This window comes from Plecotus auritus (genome assembly GCF_963455305.1).
Source record: "Plecotus auritus genome assembly, chromosome: 14".
Lineage (NCBI taxonomy): Eukaryota > Metazoa > Chordata > Mammalia > Chiroptera > Vespertilionidae > Plecotus > Plecotus auritus.
The window spans coordinates 6,471,005-6,488,743 of NC_137780.1; the positions used below are offsets into that span (position 1 = coordinate 6,471,005).

The 17,739-nt window shown below is 42.6% G+C and overlaps 1 protein-coding gene across 7 annotated transcripts in view; it reads left to right on the forward strand.

Annotated features, from left to right (window-relative positions):
* ENAH (ENAH actin regulator) overlaps positions 1 to 17,739 on the forward strand; it is a 108,101-nt gene that overhangs the window by 59,681 nt on the left and 30,681 nt on the right. For 4 of the 7 annotated variants that reach the window (XM_080650981.1, XM_080650979.1, XM_080650984.1 and 1 more), the window contains one exon: positions 13,802 to 13,858. The exons of the other annotated variants lie outside the window; for them this stretch is intronic. In XM_080650981.1, coding sequence (XP_080507107.1) covers positions 13,802 to 13,858 — 57 coding nt within the window. The remainder of the gene's footprint in view (positions 1 to 13,801; positions 13,859 to 17,739) is intronic. 7 annotated transcript variants of the gene reach the window in all.

Below are 17,739 nucleotides of genomic sequence, written 5' to 3' on the forward strand. Positions count from 1 at the left end.
GTATTTTAAAGGAATGACTTCTATAGTCATTTGACATTTTGTTGAAGGTAGAGAATTTTGAAACCTATTACAGACACATTCTATTTTACTTATTCCTTCCCTCGTTGTAAAAAGGATCGAAACTTCTAGCCCGTTTGTTAGTTTATTTCAAATGTGAATTTCGCTGCAAGAAGACTTTTTTGGAAGCTTGCTGGAAGTCACATATTATGCCTATCGATGATTTATATTAGATCTCCTTTGAGCAAATTAATATCTATAAATAATTTGTACACAGCTCTCATATGTTATCTGTTTTGAGAAAATAAATGACTGAACTTCTCCTGGTTTGTCGTAAGTCCAGAAAAATAGCATAGAAAAGTCTGCATGTATGCAGTCTTGCGTGTAGATGATCGGAAGTCACTGTACTTACCCTACAGGCGTCAGTATTTTATCAGCTTTCTGTTGTAGAATTGCTTTTCTGTCTGTCGCCATAGTTTTATCATGGGAAAGAACCTAAAATTGTGGTTCTTAATATCTTAACTACATAGTAAAAAAATTTAAAGGACCAACGTTTAGGCAGTATATGTATGACAATCGTATTTGGCTTCCCCATGTTTGGAACAAGGTAGCATTTTAATTTCTAAACCTTCAAAAGAGTATTTACTACTATTAGGAGCGAAATGTTACTAATTTAAAGTAGTTAAAATTGTTTAGTCGTCAGTTGTTGTTTTTTAACCAAATGGAAAGGATTGTTTTTATCAGGATGTAGTAATACAGTTTGCTTTCAACATGCAAATGCTAATTAATGTTTTTTCCTTCTGACCTTGATATTTTTAAATTAATGAGTCTTAATGGGGAGAGACTCAATTACATTCTCTGTAATTTCCACATTGTAGAACGTTTGGCAAATGGGAAAATCACCCATCATCTTATTGGCTACACAAGCATTTTGAAAAGGCAAAAAAAAAATGTACTAGATTCTTCTTAGATTATTTTGAGCCACTATTCTCTGCTCTGTCACAACCTCAGCCTGTCGTACTGTGGGCTGAGGAGAGAGAGAGGTGAAGAAGTTGGTCCCTCCGTGTCATCTCCATGCATCATGGCCCAAGTCATTGGCAAAGAGGCTTTTGGATTCATAGCTTTTTCATCAGAGAAAACAAAGCATTTGGTGGGCGTTTTTCATAGTCTAATCTATTTAGAAAATGACGTTTCATAAATTACTGTAGTTAAACACTAATTTCTGATTTTTTAAAAAAAATATTTGTATTGATTTCAGAGGGGAAGGGAGAGGGAGAGGGAGAGAGAGAAACATCAGTGATGAGAGAGAATCATTGGTTGGCTGCCTCTTCCAAGCCCCCTACAGGGGATCGGGCCCGCAGCCCTGGCATGGACCCTTGACCGGAATCGAACCTGGGACCCTTCCATCTGCAGGCTGACGCTCTATCCATGGGGCCAAACCAGCTAGGGCTAATTTCTGGTTTTTGATGCCATTAATTGGTTTGGAAGTGGAGGCCTGGGAGGAGATAGATGCTAAGAATCAGAAAGGTCCTTGGGGAAGGACTGACTTTTTTCTGTAAATCTCCCTAAAGTAGGATAGGTCTGTTCTCTGCCCCAGGTTTATTTTGCAGGCCCCCTCCCACCCACCTAAACAAACATGCCAATACTGTCGCCTCTCATCTTGACCATCTTTCCCTTGCACAGCTGTTTGCTTGGGGCTCACAGCCAGTTCCTTGCTAAAGCCACCCATTGTCTTGGTGCCAAGACCAAGGTGAAAAAGGTTAACCTCCGTGTCCACTCCCTAAACACATAACAGGCCCAGTAAGTCTGTGATCAGAAGCAAAAGAAACATTTATTCATAACGATAAAGCAACTACAGATATTAGTCTTTCCTGCTCCTTAATGTCTTACCACTTTTTAAAGTCATTTCTTTTTTCATATTGAATGCTTCTGTTTATTGCTTTATTCGGTGTTAATGTCCATATTATCCACTGAATGTGGGTTAGTCTTTCTTAGTGATTTTCAGACTTTTTAAAGTCACGGACACTTTTGTTCAAATAATGTTTTCCGAAGATCAGTGCATAAACAGGCAAAATCAAAAAGGGGGAGCTTCTCTAGTTAATGTGGGGGGTTGGGAGTCCATAGCCCCGGAGGCACGTGTGGGTCTCCAGAGCCGGATTTGAACGTCACTAACCTATCTTTTTTTTTACCAAAACCAATCATTCTGCAATTCTCTCTTCCTCGCTCCCTTGCTCCCTAAATCCTCTAAATCCTCAAACACATTCTTTAATAAAATTAATGAAAAAGTAGCTTCCTTTGGGGCTCCGCAAGCTGACCTTTGCAAGGTGTCCTGTACGTGTTTACTATTTCCATTCCTCAGGAGAAGGGTGGGTGGCAGACATGTTTGCCCTGACTTTGTTTTTAACTTGGTGTGCAGTGACCGAATAGGCTGGAAAGTACAGGAGGCACTAAATACAGTGAGTTATATTTGGAATTTAAGAAACAAAAATCACATGCTGTACCATTTTTTTTTTTAAAGAGTTGAAGTAGTGTTTTTCCTTTTATACCAAATGCTACAGTTTATCTGTTTCCGTTGCCTAATGGAGCGATGGACTAGATTTTGAACAAGTGCATTCAGAACGCTTTATTCAGACTGATATTTGGGGTTTCTCTATTACTTATCAAGTACACTTATAGCAATTTTGCAGATAACAATTATGGGTTATATAGAACATTGAGTCAGTCATTGCGATGATGGGTAGAAGTCAGTTTGCACCATGCTTCATTTTGGAAAAGGTGGAAGTCATTGGAAGACAGGAAATGATTTTTTTTTTTAAAATTCATGTTTTAAAAGAAAAATCGTGCCTCGCCAGGGAGGTTATTCTGCCGTGTTCTGTTCAACTACGCTTAAGCATACATCTATACGAAGGAAGTCTTACTATTTTGCCATTGGTAACACTGCTTCTGCTAGATTAAAAAAAACAAACAAACCACAAATCTACTGAAAATGAGAACATACTCAGAGATACCCGCGTGTTTGCAATTTTCTTTAGGTTTGATAAATACATGTAAACACGGAGATGCCACTCTGTTTGTAGTGACACTTCTGTTTTCCACGCTGCCGTGAGTCCTGAGAGCAGTATGAAGGTTCTATCACAAAAACGATCACACGTGTTTGGCGCATAGATACCGCTCTAGGCGCTGGGAGTCATACTGACACGATACGGCCTATTCCTTACCTTCCGGGATTTCACAGTTGGGCGGGAGCTGCTAGAATCAAGGTCAGCAAAATTAGAACACCTTTTGTGGGATGCTGGGAAGGGTGCAGAGGCCTTTGGGACTGAAGAAAGCGAGAGGGTTAAGGCGATCTCTGAAGGGGAGAGGATGCTTGAGCTGCGTCTTGAAGAATGAGCAGGCCCCCAGAACCTTCTGGGTAGACTTGGCGGCATGAGCGCGCAGAGCAGCTGGGAAGCAGCAGATGGACCGTGTAGGGCGTGGGCATGAGACTATGGATTGGGAGGGGGGTGGGGGGGAGGGGGGACCCTAAGAGGCAAGACTGGAAAGTTTGGGAAGGACCTTGCGTTCTTGCTAAGGAGCGCACATGTTACGTGGTTGCTGGGACAGGCGTGTGATGTGACTAATCGGGCTGGTGCTTTAGACCAGATGTAATGGGTTGGTTTGTGGTTACAAGCATGGAGGTCAGATGCGGATGCCGTGGTGCTGATCTCGGTGGGAAAGATGAGGCCTGAAGTGACACCCTCTGAAGAGAAAGGAACCGAGAGAAGAGAGCACGACAAACTTGCATTTAGTGCCCGCCCTTCCTGCCAGCCACAGTTTTGGGGCTTCGATGCGTGTTCTCCTTTCGTCATGAAAGCAGCTGTGAGGCAGGCATGGCCTGTTTCCGGGTCCCTGCCGTGCGCCAGATCCTAACTGGGCACCTGATCTTCCTGGTCATCGTGAATACAAGGTTGGTGGTATTGTCTTTGTTTTCGAGTTGTGATTCAGGGTTTACGAGAAGGACCGGGCTTGCCCCAAGGCCCACGGCTGGACAGGGGCATAACTGGCATTTGTGCCCCGATCTGGTTTTCCCATTCATCCGCTCTCCATATTTCAGTGAGATGTAATGGACAGGCCAGGAAGGGGAGAAATGCGTCTACTGGCCAGAGATGGAGGGGAAGAGGATGGGATTCCTGGGAAGACGTAACAGATTTGATTCTAGACATAGCACATTTGGGGTACTTCATTAATACTTTTTATACAGAAATCATATCTATAATAATAAACACGTAACATGCAAATCGACCGAACGACTGGACAGTGGAACGACTGTTCGGACGACCACGCTATGACACGCACTGGCGCCAGGCCAGCCAAGGTGGGTGTGATGTGATTGGATGGGGGCCCGGCCATCGCCTCATGATCGCCCTGCAGAGGGAGGCCCAGGCCACCGGCCGGCAGGGTGATCAATCAGGGGGCTCCACGATCACCCAAAAGAGGGAGGCCCAGGCCACTGACCGGCCGGCTGTGGCAGGTGGGCGGGGCCTCCCTCTGCAGTGCATGATTGATAGTGGAGCCCCGGCCAGGTGGGCGGGGCCTACCTCTTTGGGGCGATCGATCATGGGGCTCCTGGACTGTGAGAGGGCGCAGGTCGGGCTAAGGGACACACTCCCCCCCCCTCAATTGCACAAATTTCGTGCACTGGGCCTCTAGTCTAATAATAAAATAATAAAATCATGTGACATTGTATTCAAAAAAGATCCCAAAGATAACCTTGGATAGTGTCTTTCATTTTGAGTTTTCCTAAATCAACAAATCTTACTGGAAAAGTAACATTTTTTGAAACAGATTTTTGGGGATGTGGGACCGTTTTTGTGTGTGTGTGTGTGTGTGTGTGTGTGTGTGCTTCACTCTCATACTTCCCTCTTCCAGAGTCTTCCTCATTTATAAATTCCAGGGATAGGGTTGTACTTACTAACGCAAATATTAAGCTGCTTTGTTTGGCGCTAAAACTTATGAGCTCTTGGTAGAGAGAAACTCATCGAAAATCATCCAGAAGTTCCAATTAACGATGTTGACATTTTAGGGAATTTTGGATCTTGTGATTGTGCCAAGATACTGATAAAAAAGTTCAAGTAGTCCCGGTACCTGACACGAACATGAGTATTTAGCTATCCTTGATTATTTGTGAAAGAACAGCTACGAGAGGGAAGTATGGTTTCTTCGGACAGGCTCACTCTTACTATTGAGCCAAGGGGGTTACTTAAGAGAGTAGAATAAGAGGGTTTCTGACACTCACTCTTGTTTCTCTGCCTCTCTGGCAGTTGAGCATCTTATAATGTCTTGTCTGATAGTCTTGCCTGGTGACTTGAGTTCTCTTCAGGCTTACAGCACAGTAAGCTTGCAGTTGAGCTAAGGGTGCTGCGTGGATGTCACCCACGATTACTTCCATTTTTTTCTGCATAAGAATAATAATTTGCATATAATTACTTGTATCCCTGAATCTTAGTCATATACACTGAGTGGCCAGATTGTGATGATCTCTGAAAGCTTAATAATCTAGCCACTCAGTGTGTGTGTGTGTGTGTGTACATATTAGAGGCCTGGTGCATGAATTTGTGCATGGGTGGGGTCTGGCCAGCCTGGCCAGGGGAAGGGGACATGGGTGATTGGCTGGCCTGCCTGCTGGTCGAACTCCTGATCGAGGGGACAATTTGCATATTAGCCTTTTATTCTATAGGATATACACTGAGTGGCCAGATTATTATGCGTTCAGAGATCATCATAATCTGGCCACTCAGTGTATGTTGCCCATAAATTAGAGAAGCATTTGCTGGATGTTAAACAGTCAAAATTTCGGATACCGTTTTTTTTTTTTTAAGTTTTTTTTAAATTTTTTTATTGATTTCAGAGAGGAAGGGAGAGGGAGAGAGAGAGAGAAACATCCATGATGAGAGAGAATCATGGATTAGCTGCCTCCTGCACACGCCCTACTGGGGATCGAGCCCGCAACCTGGGCATGTGCCCTGACCGGGAATCCAACCGTGATCTCCTGGTTCATAGGTTGACGCTCAACCACTGAGCTACGCCACTGAGCTGGGTTCTGATACCTTTTTGTAAGCTTTTTCATCTTTGAACGAAGATGCAGAGGGTAGGAAGAAGCTTTAACACAGTAGTCTCTCTCGTTGTCCACTGGTGCTAAGAAATGGATTTCAGGACCCACTTGCACTCCGGTGAGACCAGTCACAACACACAGTGGCAGCCAAACCCGCTCCGAATTTTGCACGTGCTTTTATCCGTCTGCGAGTGGGATGGGTTGTCCATGCTTGTGTTCAGCAAAGACCTTGTGGACATGGGTGCGGTGGCCTGTGAATTAACATTGGGCGTTCCTGTTGCATGATCGAGGCAAGAGAGGAAAATTCTAACCAAACTTCAGAAGATGGTATTCAATAGTGGTATCTTTGAAATCAGTATTTCATATATAAAGAATATTGTGCCCTGACTGGTTTGGCTCAGTGGATAGAGTGTCAGCCTGCAGACTGAAGGGTACCAGGTTTGATTCCGGTCAAGGGCATGTACCTTGGTTGCAGGCCCATCCCCAGTAGGGAGTGTGCAGGAGGCAGCTGAATCGATGTTTTCTCTCTCATCGATGTTTCTATAACTCTCTATCCCTCTCCCTTCCTCTCTGTAAAAAATCAATAAAATACATTAAAAAAATAAAAGAATATTGTGAGCCCCGGCTGGCTTGGCTCAGTGGATGGAGCATTGGCCTGTGGACTGAGGGGTCCTGGGTTCGATTCCGGTCAAGGGTGCATGCCCGGGTTGTGGGCTTGGTCCCCAGTGCGGGGGAGGGGGTGTGTGTGTGCCGGGGGCAGCGATCGATGGCTCTCTCTCATCATTGATGTCTCTCTCTCTCTCTTTCTCTCCCTCTCTCCCTTCCTCTTTGAAATCAATAAATATTAAAAAAAAAAGAATATTGTGACATAGTTCATAAATTCATACAAAATGCCCAAGAGGTAGATGGTCTCATCATCTAAAAGAAGAAAAATCACAGCGAACTGAATGATTTATACTCCTAATAAGATACGATGTTACATGCTATGAGAAACAAAAATGAAGAATTCAGAATCGTTGACCTTCAAGGTCTGTTCATTGTGTAGAGACAAGAAGACAGGGTCAAAAACATATAGGCAGTGTAAGTACCGTAAGTGGCACAGAGGGAGATTAGGAAGTGGAATAAGCCAAAATAGCACACTGCTCATGGAACAATACCAGAAATAATTCTTAGAAGGTAGACCTATTTATGTGGACTTCTTTGCAATTTCGGAGGTGATGCGTGCTAGAAAACAGATGACTTCCGTTTTCTGGAAATTTTCAGGGGTACATGGCAATGACAGCGCCCTTCACATAGGAAGAAATACATGTTTACTTTGCAGCCTCGTGTGCGAATACTGACCTGATCTTTACTTTGGTCATCCTATACTAAACACAAAATTACCTTTCCGTATTCAGATTTAGGGTCATTGGTCCCCGTCGATTTAAATGTTTCTCTGAGCGCCCATTTGAAGATATTGGCTAGATGAGGGACATTACTTCCCAGAAAATAGGTCTCGAGTCTCCCTCGGATCCACCACCTATTCGTAGGAGGCAGAGTGGATGTCTGCATACCTACTGTGTGTCTACCGGATACTCTTGTTATGGCTTTCCATTGCTCGGAGAAGGAAGTACAGACGCCCTCATGGGACCTTCGGTTCCTTCATGAGCTGGTCCTTCTTGACTCTGTATTCAGTAAACACGCTCTCCTGCATCCGGGTCCTTGCCCAGTTTGTGCCTTTCACGGCGATGGCAACCTCGGTGGTGGTCTTTTTCGTTTTCTTTGAATGTATTGATGTTTCATCGAAGCAACGTCCCATCATATTTGACTTCGCATATCAAATTTGTGGCCTGCTAATTAGGGTAAATTTTTTTTATTAAGGTATTATATGTGTACATATCTTACCATTGCCCGGGTAAATTTTTTAAAAAAATGTATATTTTCAGAGAGGAAGGGAGAGGGAGAGAGAATCATTGATTGGCTGCCTCCTGCATGCCCCCTACTGGGGATGGAGCCAGCAACCCGGGCATGTGCCCTTGACCGGAATCCAACCCGGGACCCTTCAGTCCGCAGGCCAACGTTCTATCCACTGAGCCAAACTGGCCAGGGATAGAGTAATTTTTTTTTTAAAGAGACGAAGGATAAAATACATATTGTTAGGGATATAATGACATATTTTCAGGGCTAGAAGTACATTTCTGAGACTGAAGCTAATGATGCTTAGTTTGTAGAACAAATTTATTTTTATGTTCTTGCTGACGGCCCACGCCAGTAACTGTACTTAGATGTAATTTTACTTAATAAACTCCATATGAGGTAAACAAACCCAGTTTAACTTTTATATATTCCACAGAACTATTTTTTTAAAATATATTTTTATTCATTTCAGAGAGGAAGGGAGAGGGAGAGAGAGATAGGGACATCAATGATGAGAGAGAATCATGGATCGGCTGCCTCCTGCACGCCCCCTACTGGGGATCAAGGCTGCAACCCGGGCACGTCGGGAATCGAACCCGGGACCCTTCAGTCCGCAGGCCAGCGTTCTATCCACTGAGCAAGGACAAAAGAAATAATTTTTTAACAAATCTTTTATTATAAAATTTTATATATTTTTAATTTCACAAAGTAAATGTGGGCATCGTCGTTTTAGACAGAAGTTGCTTCTTGGTTTGGCCGATGTCAGTGAGAAGGAGAAGGGCCAGGCGCCCGGGTTCCCAGGAGGAGGCAGGCCACCGTCCTGGTTTAACTGGGACAGCGCTGGTTTTCCACGAACGTCCTGAACGGAGATACATTCAGAGTCCTGGCCTCAGCAGCGCCTGTGGCTTTCATTCCTGCTGAAATGCGCCCTTCCCAGACCCGCCCCGGCCTTTGGAAGGGCACCGGGTCCGGCTCTGCCGTCCTCGCGGACACTCGGTCACGGTCACGTTGGTATTATCAGCGGAGTCACTCCCTTCGTTGTTCACATTCAGTTCTCTCGTGGGAAACCGGAGCCGGTCAGGGCTCCGCCCGGCAAGAACTCCGGTTCCCAGCACAGCGTTTTGTTCTCCGAGGGAAAGGAGGTTCGGTGTTTCTGATTGTGCTCTTTCTAAAAATGGAAGCGGCGCAGAGAGGCAGAAAGACACAGTGACACGGCCTGAAGTCCCACCATCAGAGGTCATTCCTGTAAAGGTTTTCTGGAATGGGAAAGTGAAAGGCATGGAGATACTTTTCAACTTGGTCTTGTAATCACTTCTCAGGTGAAGAACACAGCACAACACTTTATTATTATTATTATTATTATTATTATTATTATTATTAAGCTTTTCTTCACGTGCCCTGCAGTTCACCCATTCAGTGTACAAGTCAGTGGTTTTGAGTATTTTCTCAGGGGTGTGCAGTTAGCACTACCATCACTTTGTGAACATTTTCATCATGCCTGTGCCCTTAAGCCATGATCACCACTCCACACCCTTACCCACTCCCAATTCCTCCATACTGCTCAGCTCCTGCAACCACTAATTTACTTTCTGTCTCTGCCAGAGAGTGTAGGTAAGGACTGAGGATATACACACATACATACATACACACACACACACACACACACACACACACACACACACGTATGTAAATATAAATAGATATATCATATTTATACATAATATAGTATACATGGTATCCCTAAAAAATGCTTACACACTTTACCAGCTGATAACTCAATTTTTTTTCTTAATTACTGATTTCTAAGAGGGAGAGAGAGATAGAAACATCAATGATGAGAGAGAGTCATTGATTAGCTGCCTCCTGCATGTCCCCCACTGGGGATTGAGCCCATAACCTGGGCATGTACCCAGAAATCAAACCCTGACCTCCTGGTGAATGGGTCAGCACTCAACCACTGAGCCACGCCAGGTAGGTCAGATAGCCCCATTTTAAAAATGAAATGTACTTTAATAAACACAGCCTTTATAATTATTCAAATGTGTTTCTACCTTTTTTTGGGGGGGTGCACACTATATATATTCTCAGTCCTTTATACGTATATACACACATGTGTCTGGTATGTGTATCTTCTTTATCCATCCATCTGCTGATGGACACTTAGGTTGCTTCCGTATCCTGACTGTTGTGAATAACATGGGAGTGTGGAAATCTTTGAGATCCTGTTTTCCTTTCTTTTGGATACACAGCCAGAAGTAAGATTGCTGCATCATATGGTCGTTTTCTTTTCATATTTTTGAGGATCCTAAATACTGTTTTTTCTTTTTTAAAAAATATATTTTATTGCTTTTTTTGCAGAGAGAAAGGGAGAGGGATAGAGGAGAGTTAGAAACATCGATGAGAGAGAAACATCGATCAGTTGCCTCCTGCACACCCCCTACTAGGGATGTGCCCACAACCAAGGTACCTGCTCTGGACCGGAATTGAACCTGGGACCCTTCAGTCCGCAGGCCAACGATGCTCTATCCACTGAGCCACACCGGTTAGGGCCATACTGTGTTTTCTTAGTGGCTGTGCCACTCCAGGCCTAGAGGACCTGACTTTTTTTTTTTTTTTTTTTTTTTAATGGAGGCAGCCATACCACGGCCATGCCTTCCTCCAGGCGACTCTAGATACCTTAGAACCAACACACACTTGCTTCCATTCCCTCTCAAAAGTGCATCTCGTAGGACTTTGCAACCATGAAGGTCATCCCCGGGGGGCCTTACTGACAGAAGTGTGGACGTTGCTCATTCGGATGCGGATTCTGTGCACAGGACAGACCAGCTTTCCAGAGTGCGGATGGAAAGAGCCAGCTCTGAGCCAACATTGCCTCATTTCATCCTCAGCAAAGAGGCTGAGATGGGTCCTCTCCCCGTTACAAACTGCCGTGGGACGAACTGCTAATAGTGGAAACCTCTGATGGTGTGAAACATGAATGAATGCTAAGTAAGGGTCTGCTGTGGTAATTATATGTAGCGATAGAACATGTAGAACAGAGTGATGCTGGTCACATCCCAACAGCCTGTCACTTCCTGCGACTAATGTGTCACCCGAGTTTCTGCATTACCCTGCTCATGCAGAACTCGTGGTGGTGCAGAATGTTCAAAGGCCGGGGGAGAAACCCGAGAAGAGAGACTAGCAGTTTCACAGACTGCGTTAGAAATAAACGAACCCCCAGCACACGACTGTCGTAAGGTGAGGGGAGCTGATGGTGATGGCCGTTTTCCTTCTCCTTAAGTCGAATTACATAGTGAACGTTGCTTTTTTGGATACACGATCCTCAGTTCATGTTTTCTTTAGGGCCCATCCTAATTTACCTTGGTCCGAAGCCAATTTTAATAGGGCTCCCTGAAAGGGGAAAAAATGCCCTTTCTAGGTGAAATGTGAGCTCGGTGGAATATCGATGCTGAAACGAATTCTGCTGTGTCTCGCCACCTTGCTGAGTTTACTTGTCTGGACAGGGAATGTTCTTTTCCCAGATCCCACCCTCCTCCCTGGCTGAACCAGAGAAGAGGTCGTCGCATCAGTATTGAGCAGGAAATGCTGTTAGCCGTACGCGTATGATGCACTGAATAATTCAGTATCTTTGGGAAATGCAAACTGCAGTAGAATTCAAGCAGCCAGTCTCAGAATTGACATCAGTATTTTTCTGACGCGATGGTAAGAAGAGAAAGTCAGTGGGAAGAAGGTGCTTAGAAATAGATACCAAACGCAGGAATGGTGCATGATGGTTTACCCTGGGACGAGATTGGGAGTTTTTGGTTTAAAATATTTTGTCTCGTGCAGTAACAATGGTTTCCCTGCCTTGTGACAATTGTCAGATGACTTTTTTGCCAAAATGATCGGTGATGGACCGTGGTCATTTCTCTGCTGTCAGAGACGAGATAATTTCTCAGGTTTTTCTTGTAAGTTTTTATATTTGCCTTCTGTTCCCCACCCCCGATTAAATGTGAATTAAAGGAACCGAAGGGGTAAAACTTGAAGACTAGTAGGCACGTTTACTTCGTAAAGGCTTTGTAGAAGTAGCCATTTACAAACACGGGTAAGGCAGAGTTTCTTAAAGTTTAAATTTAAAATGGAAAATTGTTGAAAAATTTCTAAATTGTTCATCTCTTTTGGGATGGTCTAATTAGTTGGGTAGCCGTTTTAGATGTATGCCTGTGGTCTTTTTGGTCATTACGGTAAATATCGTGCATGTGATTTCAATAAAAGGTTGGGTGGTTGAAGCACTTAGCAAAGGGGACCTTTATCCATCTTTACTTTGTTTGTGTTTGAGAATACCTGCTGAAAAATAGTTTTAAAACAAGATTGATACTTAATTGGACTATATTAAATCTAATTTTTAAATGTGATGAAAACATCTTGTATTGTAAGATTTATTACCATTTTCAGATGTGCATTCTTTAAATCTAAATTGGTTTGGGTCTGATTCTGTGCAAAACTTTAATTAGTATAAATTATATTATTTGAGGAATACAGTTTTAGAGGAAATCTAAAATACTGTCTTGTTTGCCTTTCTGTAGACTTCTTAAAGTCGATATATTTCTAACTTGTTTTTTGTTTCTGGTTAATAACAATGGAAAAAAGTCTTTCCATGCTGGGAAATATTTCTATAGGATTTTGTCAAATGTCGCTAATATAACACTAAAAATAAAATCTGATCTTGTTTTTTCCACCTCAATTTTGAATATCACCTTGCTTTTCTATAAGCCCTTTTCATAAATGATCACCTCTTCTCACTGAGTTATGTCTCATAAAGAGAATTTACTTCATTAATGCTTAAGGTGAATTTTAATGTAGGTAGCCTAAATATTAAAAGGCTATTTGATGTGGCCACACATTTTAATGATACATTGTCAAATATGTGTACCTGTATACTATTGAGAGGAAAAAAACCAATAAAATGTGGCTTGGCAAAACAATGAATAGTTTTGATGTTTTCCAAAGTGGAAAGCAAATGAAGATATTCTTATTTTATATCCGTGACTATAAAACACTTCACTTGCTGTAGGCTGTTTAAAATGGCTTTGGTCTTTTTCCCACTAGTAGAAATGAGTATTTCTCGTGGTAAGTTTAAGTATTTCCCCTAAAAAAATTTTTTTTTCCAGCTGCCAATTCTCCTAAGTGAGCAATACTAAAAGAGAGGGTAGCTATCATGACATTCCCTCTCATGGCCAGAGATCCTGACTTCCTATACCGCAGCTTTATTTACTTTTAAAAATGTAATTGTCATGCATACATCGATTGCACTCCCTGATTGTATAACTCAGGAAATAAGGAAGCTGTACTTGCCTCATTCGAACTGTGTGGCTTGCTGGCTTTCTCCCCAAATAAGATTACCCACCACTTTTTAATTTATTTTTAAAATATATTTTATTGACTTTTTACAGAGAGGAAGGGAGAGGGAGAGAGAGTTAGAAACATCGATGAGAGAGAAACATCCATCAGCTGCCTCCTGCACACCCCCCACTGGGGATGTGCCCGCAACCAAGGTACATGCCCTTGACCGGAATCGAACCCGGGACCCTTGAGTCCGCAGGCCGAGGCTCTATCCACTGAGCCAAACCGGTGAGGGCTGCCCACCACCTTTTGAGAAAGCGAGTGTCCGAGAGGTTACGTTGAGGAGATGACAGTGCTTCCAGGAGGCGGGTCCAGGTAGGAAGTCTGTTATAAAGAAACATGTTGAACCTTCCCAAGCGCCTTCTAGTCTATGTCAAGTTCTTCGGATGGCCCCCTGGTCCGTTGGAGCTTCTAACACCCAGGTATCTGTTGCAGCCCAGAGCAAGGTTGCTGGCAGCCAGGAGAGCAGTAATTTGCGATGTATTTTCTGTGGTAAGCTACGTTCTGTTTACATTCCTTTTTCAAGCCCTGCTACATACTGATCGCATTTCCATCCCTTTCGTTTCCTTAGGGCCATGGGCTGGTTTTGTGGTATCTGGGATAATGCAGCCAGCTCCCGTTTTTTTTTTTGTTTTTGTTTTTTTTGTTTTTTTTTAATGTCATGATATTCGTTGTGGTTCACGTAGGCGATTCGGTCAGCTTTCTTGAGCGAGGATTTATTTAGAATCGGGATCTTAACGCTTAACTCCAACGAGAGTGGGTTTTTTTTGTTTGTTCGTTTTCATTTTTAACTATTTTGTTGGAGAGCGATCTTTTAATTTGGAATGTAAGGGGAAAATGACACCCATCTTCCTATGATTTGGGGGATGTCCATGTGCCTTATTGGGAGGGAGCTTTTGCTGAGCTTGAGTTTGTGGGTGTGCAGGTTGCCAGGCAGATGTACGCTCTTACTTGCTTTCGTAGGTTGATTTCTGACCCAGCACCTCCTTTTATTCGGTAGTGTAGGTATGTGTGGCTTAGGCGTGAATTTAGGCTTCATGGAGTGTTTTCTGTCACTCTCCTATTCACAAGTGTGTACATATATGTATTGTTCGTATAGACAAGCCAGATATGTCACGTAGCCACCCCAAATTCCAGTTAATCAGATAAATGCATATCCTTATCCTTACACAGGCTGTATCTACACACACACACACACACACACACACACACACACACACACACACACGTCTGATTTCTTTTTATCTTCATTTGATTCTAAAACTTTCTGTTTTGAAAACCCAAGTTCAGAAAGTAACTTTCAAATTTTAGAGCTTGCTTTTTTTTTTTTTTTTAACTCATGTATACTTTTTATTTTTTATTTTTATTTTTTTTACTTCCGTATACCTGGCCAGATTTTTAAATGAGAGATAAAATTATAAAATGATATACTGCTAAATTTTTATATAAACAGTGCAACTGTGTACATATGTACTTTTATCCGTGTGGCTCAAAGTTTTTGATGTGATTCTTCAGTATTCCGGGCATTGTTTCTTTACCTATGAAGAGAATTATTTTAAAATTTACGTATTTGTGCTGGTTTAGGCAAAGAAACGTGTGTTATAAATTTCCAAAAATGAAAAATTCTAGTGTGTTTCTTGTTATATATTTTTTAAAAATATATTTTATTGATTTTTTTACAGAGAGGAAGGGAGAGGGATAGAGAGTTAGAAACATCAATGAGAGAGAAACATCGATCAGCTGCCTCCTGCACACCCCCTACTGGGTATATGCCCGCAACCAAGGTACATGCCCTTGACCGGAATCGAACCCGGGACCCTTGAGTCCGCAGGCCAACACTCTGTCCGCTGAGCCAAACCGGTCAGGGCTCTTGTTATATTTAATGATTGCTCCAGGTGACACAGTTACAGCAGTGGGCCTGTGTGGCTCTTTATAAGTCCCCCCACTTCCCCCCAGAATCCACAGTTATTGCAGCTTAAGTTTCATCAGTAACTTCAAAGTCTGGATTTTCTGCCTCCTCTTCCGGTTTCTTCCAGGCCCTCTTTTGAACTAGCTGTGGATGGTGATGCGTATTTGTGTTTTTAGGACTCTAGTCTTTTTGGAAAACCTGCTTGAGGTTCTATACTTGCTACTGAATGTGTTGAGTCCCCCTTGCAGAATAATAGTACAGTTGACCCAGTTGCAGAGAAAGGATTGATCTAGCCTTAACGGACGTGGATTTTTTTAAGTTGTAAAATTATGTGTTAAAAAGCAGATTTCCCCCATTATTCTCTTGAATTGTACCAACAATATAATTACCACATGGCTAAGCTTAAACTTGATTGTATTGTGTATAATAACACCTATTTGTCTTTTGGCCCTGTGCTTTGAAGTGATCTGTGGCTAAGTGTGAAATTATATTTGTGAAAACTAAAATGTTGTAGTAAGTACAGTGTGCTTTAGCCAAAACTCAGTATTGAAGTCAAGATTGAATTGCCATTCATTCCTGGCTCAGAGAGAGATTCTGCTCTGACGTCCATCATTTGTAGAATACCATTTCAGCGACATGGACACAGTTTCTTTATTAGAAATTGTAATTCACACGCTTTGCTATATGAATTCTAGCCAGGAAAAAATTAAGATCAACCATTGGTTTTGACGGTGGTAATAAAAGAGAAAACTAACCCTCAAATAGCTATTCTTTTATGAGAATATAGTAGGAACGAGCAATGATCTATCTCTTCTCTTTTTTTTTTTTTTTCCCCAAAAGAGAACTGTTAACCCGCCCATGATGCTCATAAAATATTGTCATTTGCCCCCTGGTTAGGAAAGGACCTTACCTGCAGTCCGGGGGGACACAGACACCCATGTAGGAATATTGTGAGTAAGTGATGGTTACGTTCCAGGAGATACAGTGGCAGCTGACCAGCCTTGCCCGATCCTAGTCGCTGCTTCCTGTTGAGTGTTGGTGCCTTTGGTAGAACTTACGAATTGTCTAACCCAGCAGAAGGCTCGACAAGAAGGCGAAATGTCATGTACCTGAAGTTCGTCATTTACCTAGAACTCCTTTTATCTCATGCTGATGATACATTTATACCATTTTTAAATGCACATGGATTTCAGTGTGCTCGCGATTGGGACTTGACAATATTGGTGAAGAAGAAACAAACACAACCCCCAGGTTAAATAGAGATACGGGGAAATGCCAAGGAGAACCCTTACCCTCCCCTGCCCCCCAGTGAAAGGCTGTCTATGGAAAGACACACAGCCCATCAGCACCAAGAGCCAGGTAGGGAGAATTTTCCGTTGTTCTTGGATCAAACTCCCCTCCCCGCCCCCTTAAAAAGGATCTTCCATGAGGTTTTTCCTTACTTCTCAGCTGCATGAATAAATGGTAGTAAATTATCTTTATAATGAGTGATATCAGCCAGGAGAGGAACTTCTTTTAAAACAAGTTTGCTGCGTAAACTTTTAACTCAAAATAGAATTCAAAACAGTTTATGAATTGCCAAAAAAAAACACCCCACCTTTTTCTCATTCAGATTCTTTTGTGAGTTATATCAACTTTTGTTAGTTTGTTTATTTACTCACCTGAGGATATTTTTTTAAAAAATATATTTTATTGATTTTTTTTACAGAGAGGAAGGGAGAGGGATAGAGAGTTAGAAATATTGATGAGAGAGAAACATCGATCAGCTGCCTCCTGCTGGGGATGTGCCCGCAACCAAGGTACATGCCCTTGACTGGAATCGAACCCGGGACCCTTCAGTCCCCAGGCCGACGCTCTATCCACTGAGCCAAACCACCTAGGGCTGAGGATATTTTTTTCATTGATTTTTAGTGAGAGTAGAAGGGAGGCGGGAGAGACAGAGAGACACTTTGATGTGAGAGAGACACATCAACTGGCTGCTCCCACCTGGGGCCGAGCATCAAGCCTGCGGAGGCGGCGCATGCCCTGGATCAGAATCCAACAACCCCCTTCGGTCCATGGGCCAACGCTCTAACCACTGAGCAACCGGCCAGGGCTGTTCGGGTTTTTTTTTGTTGTTGTTGTTTTAAAACCTGTTTAACGAAACCAATGGAATTGAGTTGAAAGTTTCACATATCTTCTTGAATTTATATATTTGCGTTAAAACTTACATGGATAGATTTTAATATATTTTTAATATTATTATTGCGATATATGCCCGTCCTAGATGTAGTAATAATTGCATTTTTCTTTTGAGATGGATGCCAAGGAAGTGTAACTTTCTGATGTCCAGCTGTTTAGTTATTTGAGCAGCCTGAGATCTTCACTTAAATACACAAACGTTGTTTTATAAAACTAGTTAACCCACAGTAGCCTTGTGCATTGCCCATTTAACATTTTTGGATAAATATAACCAGATATATAA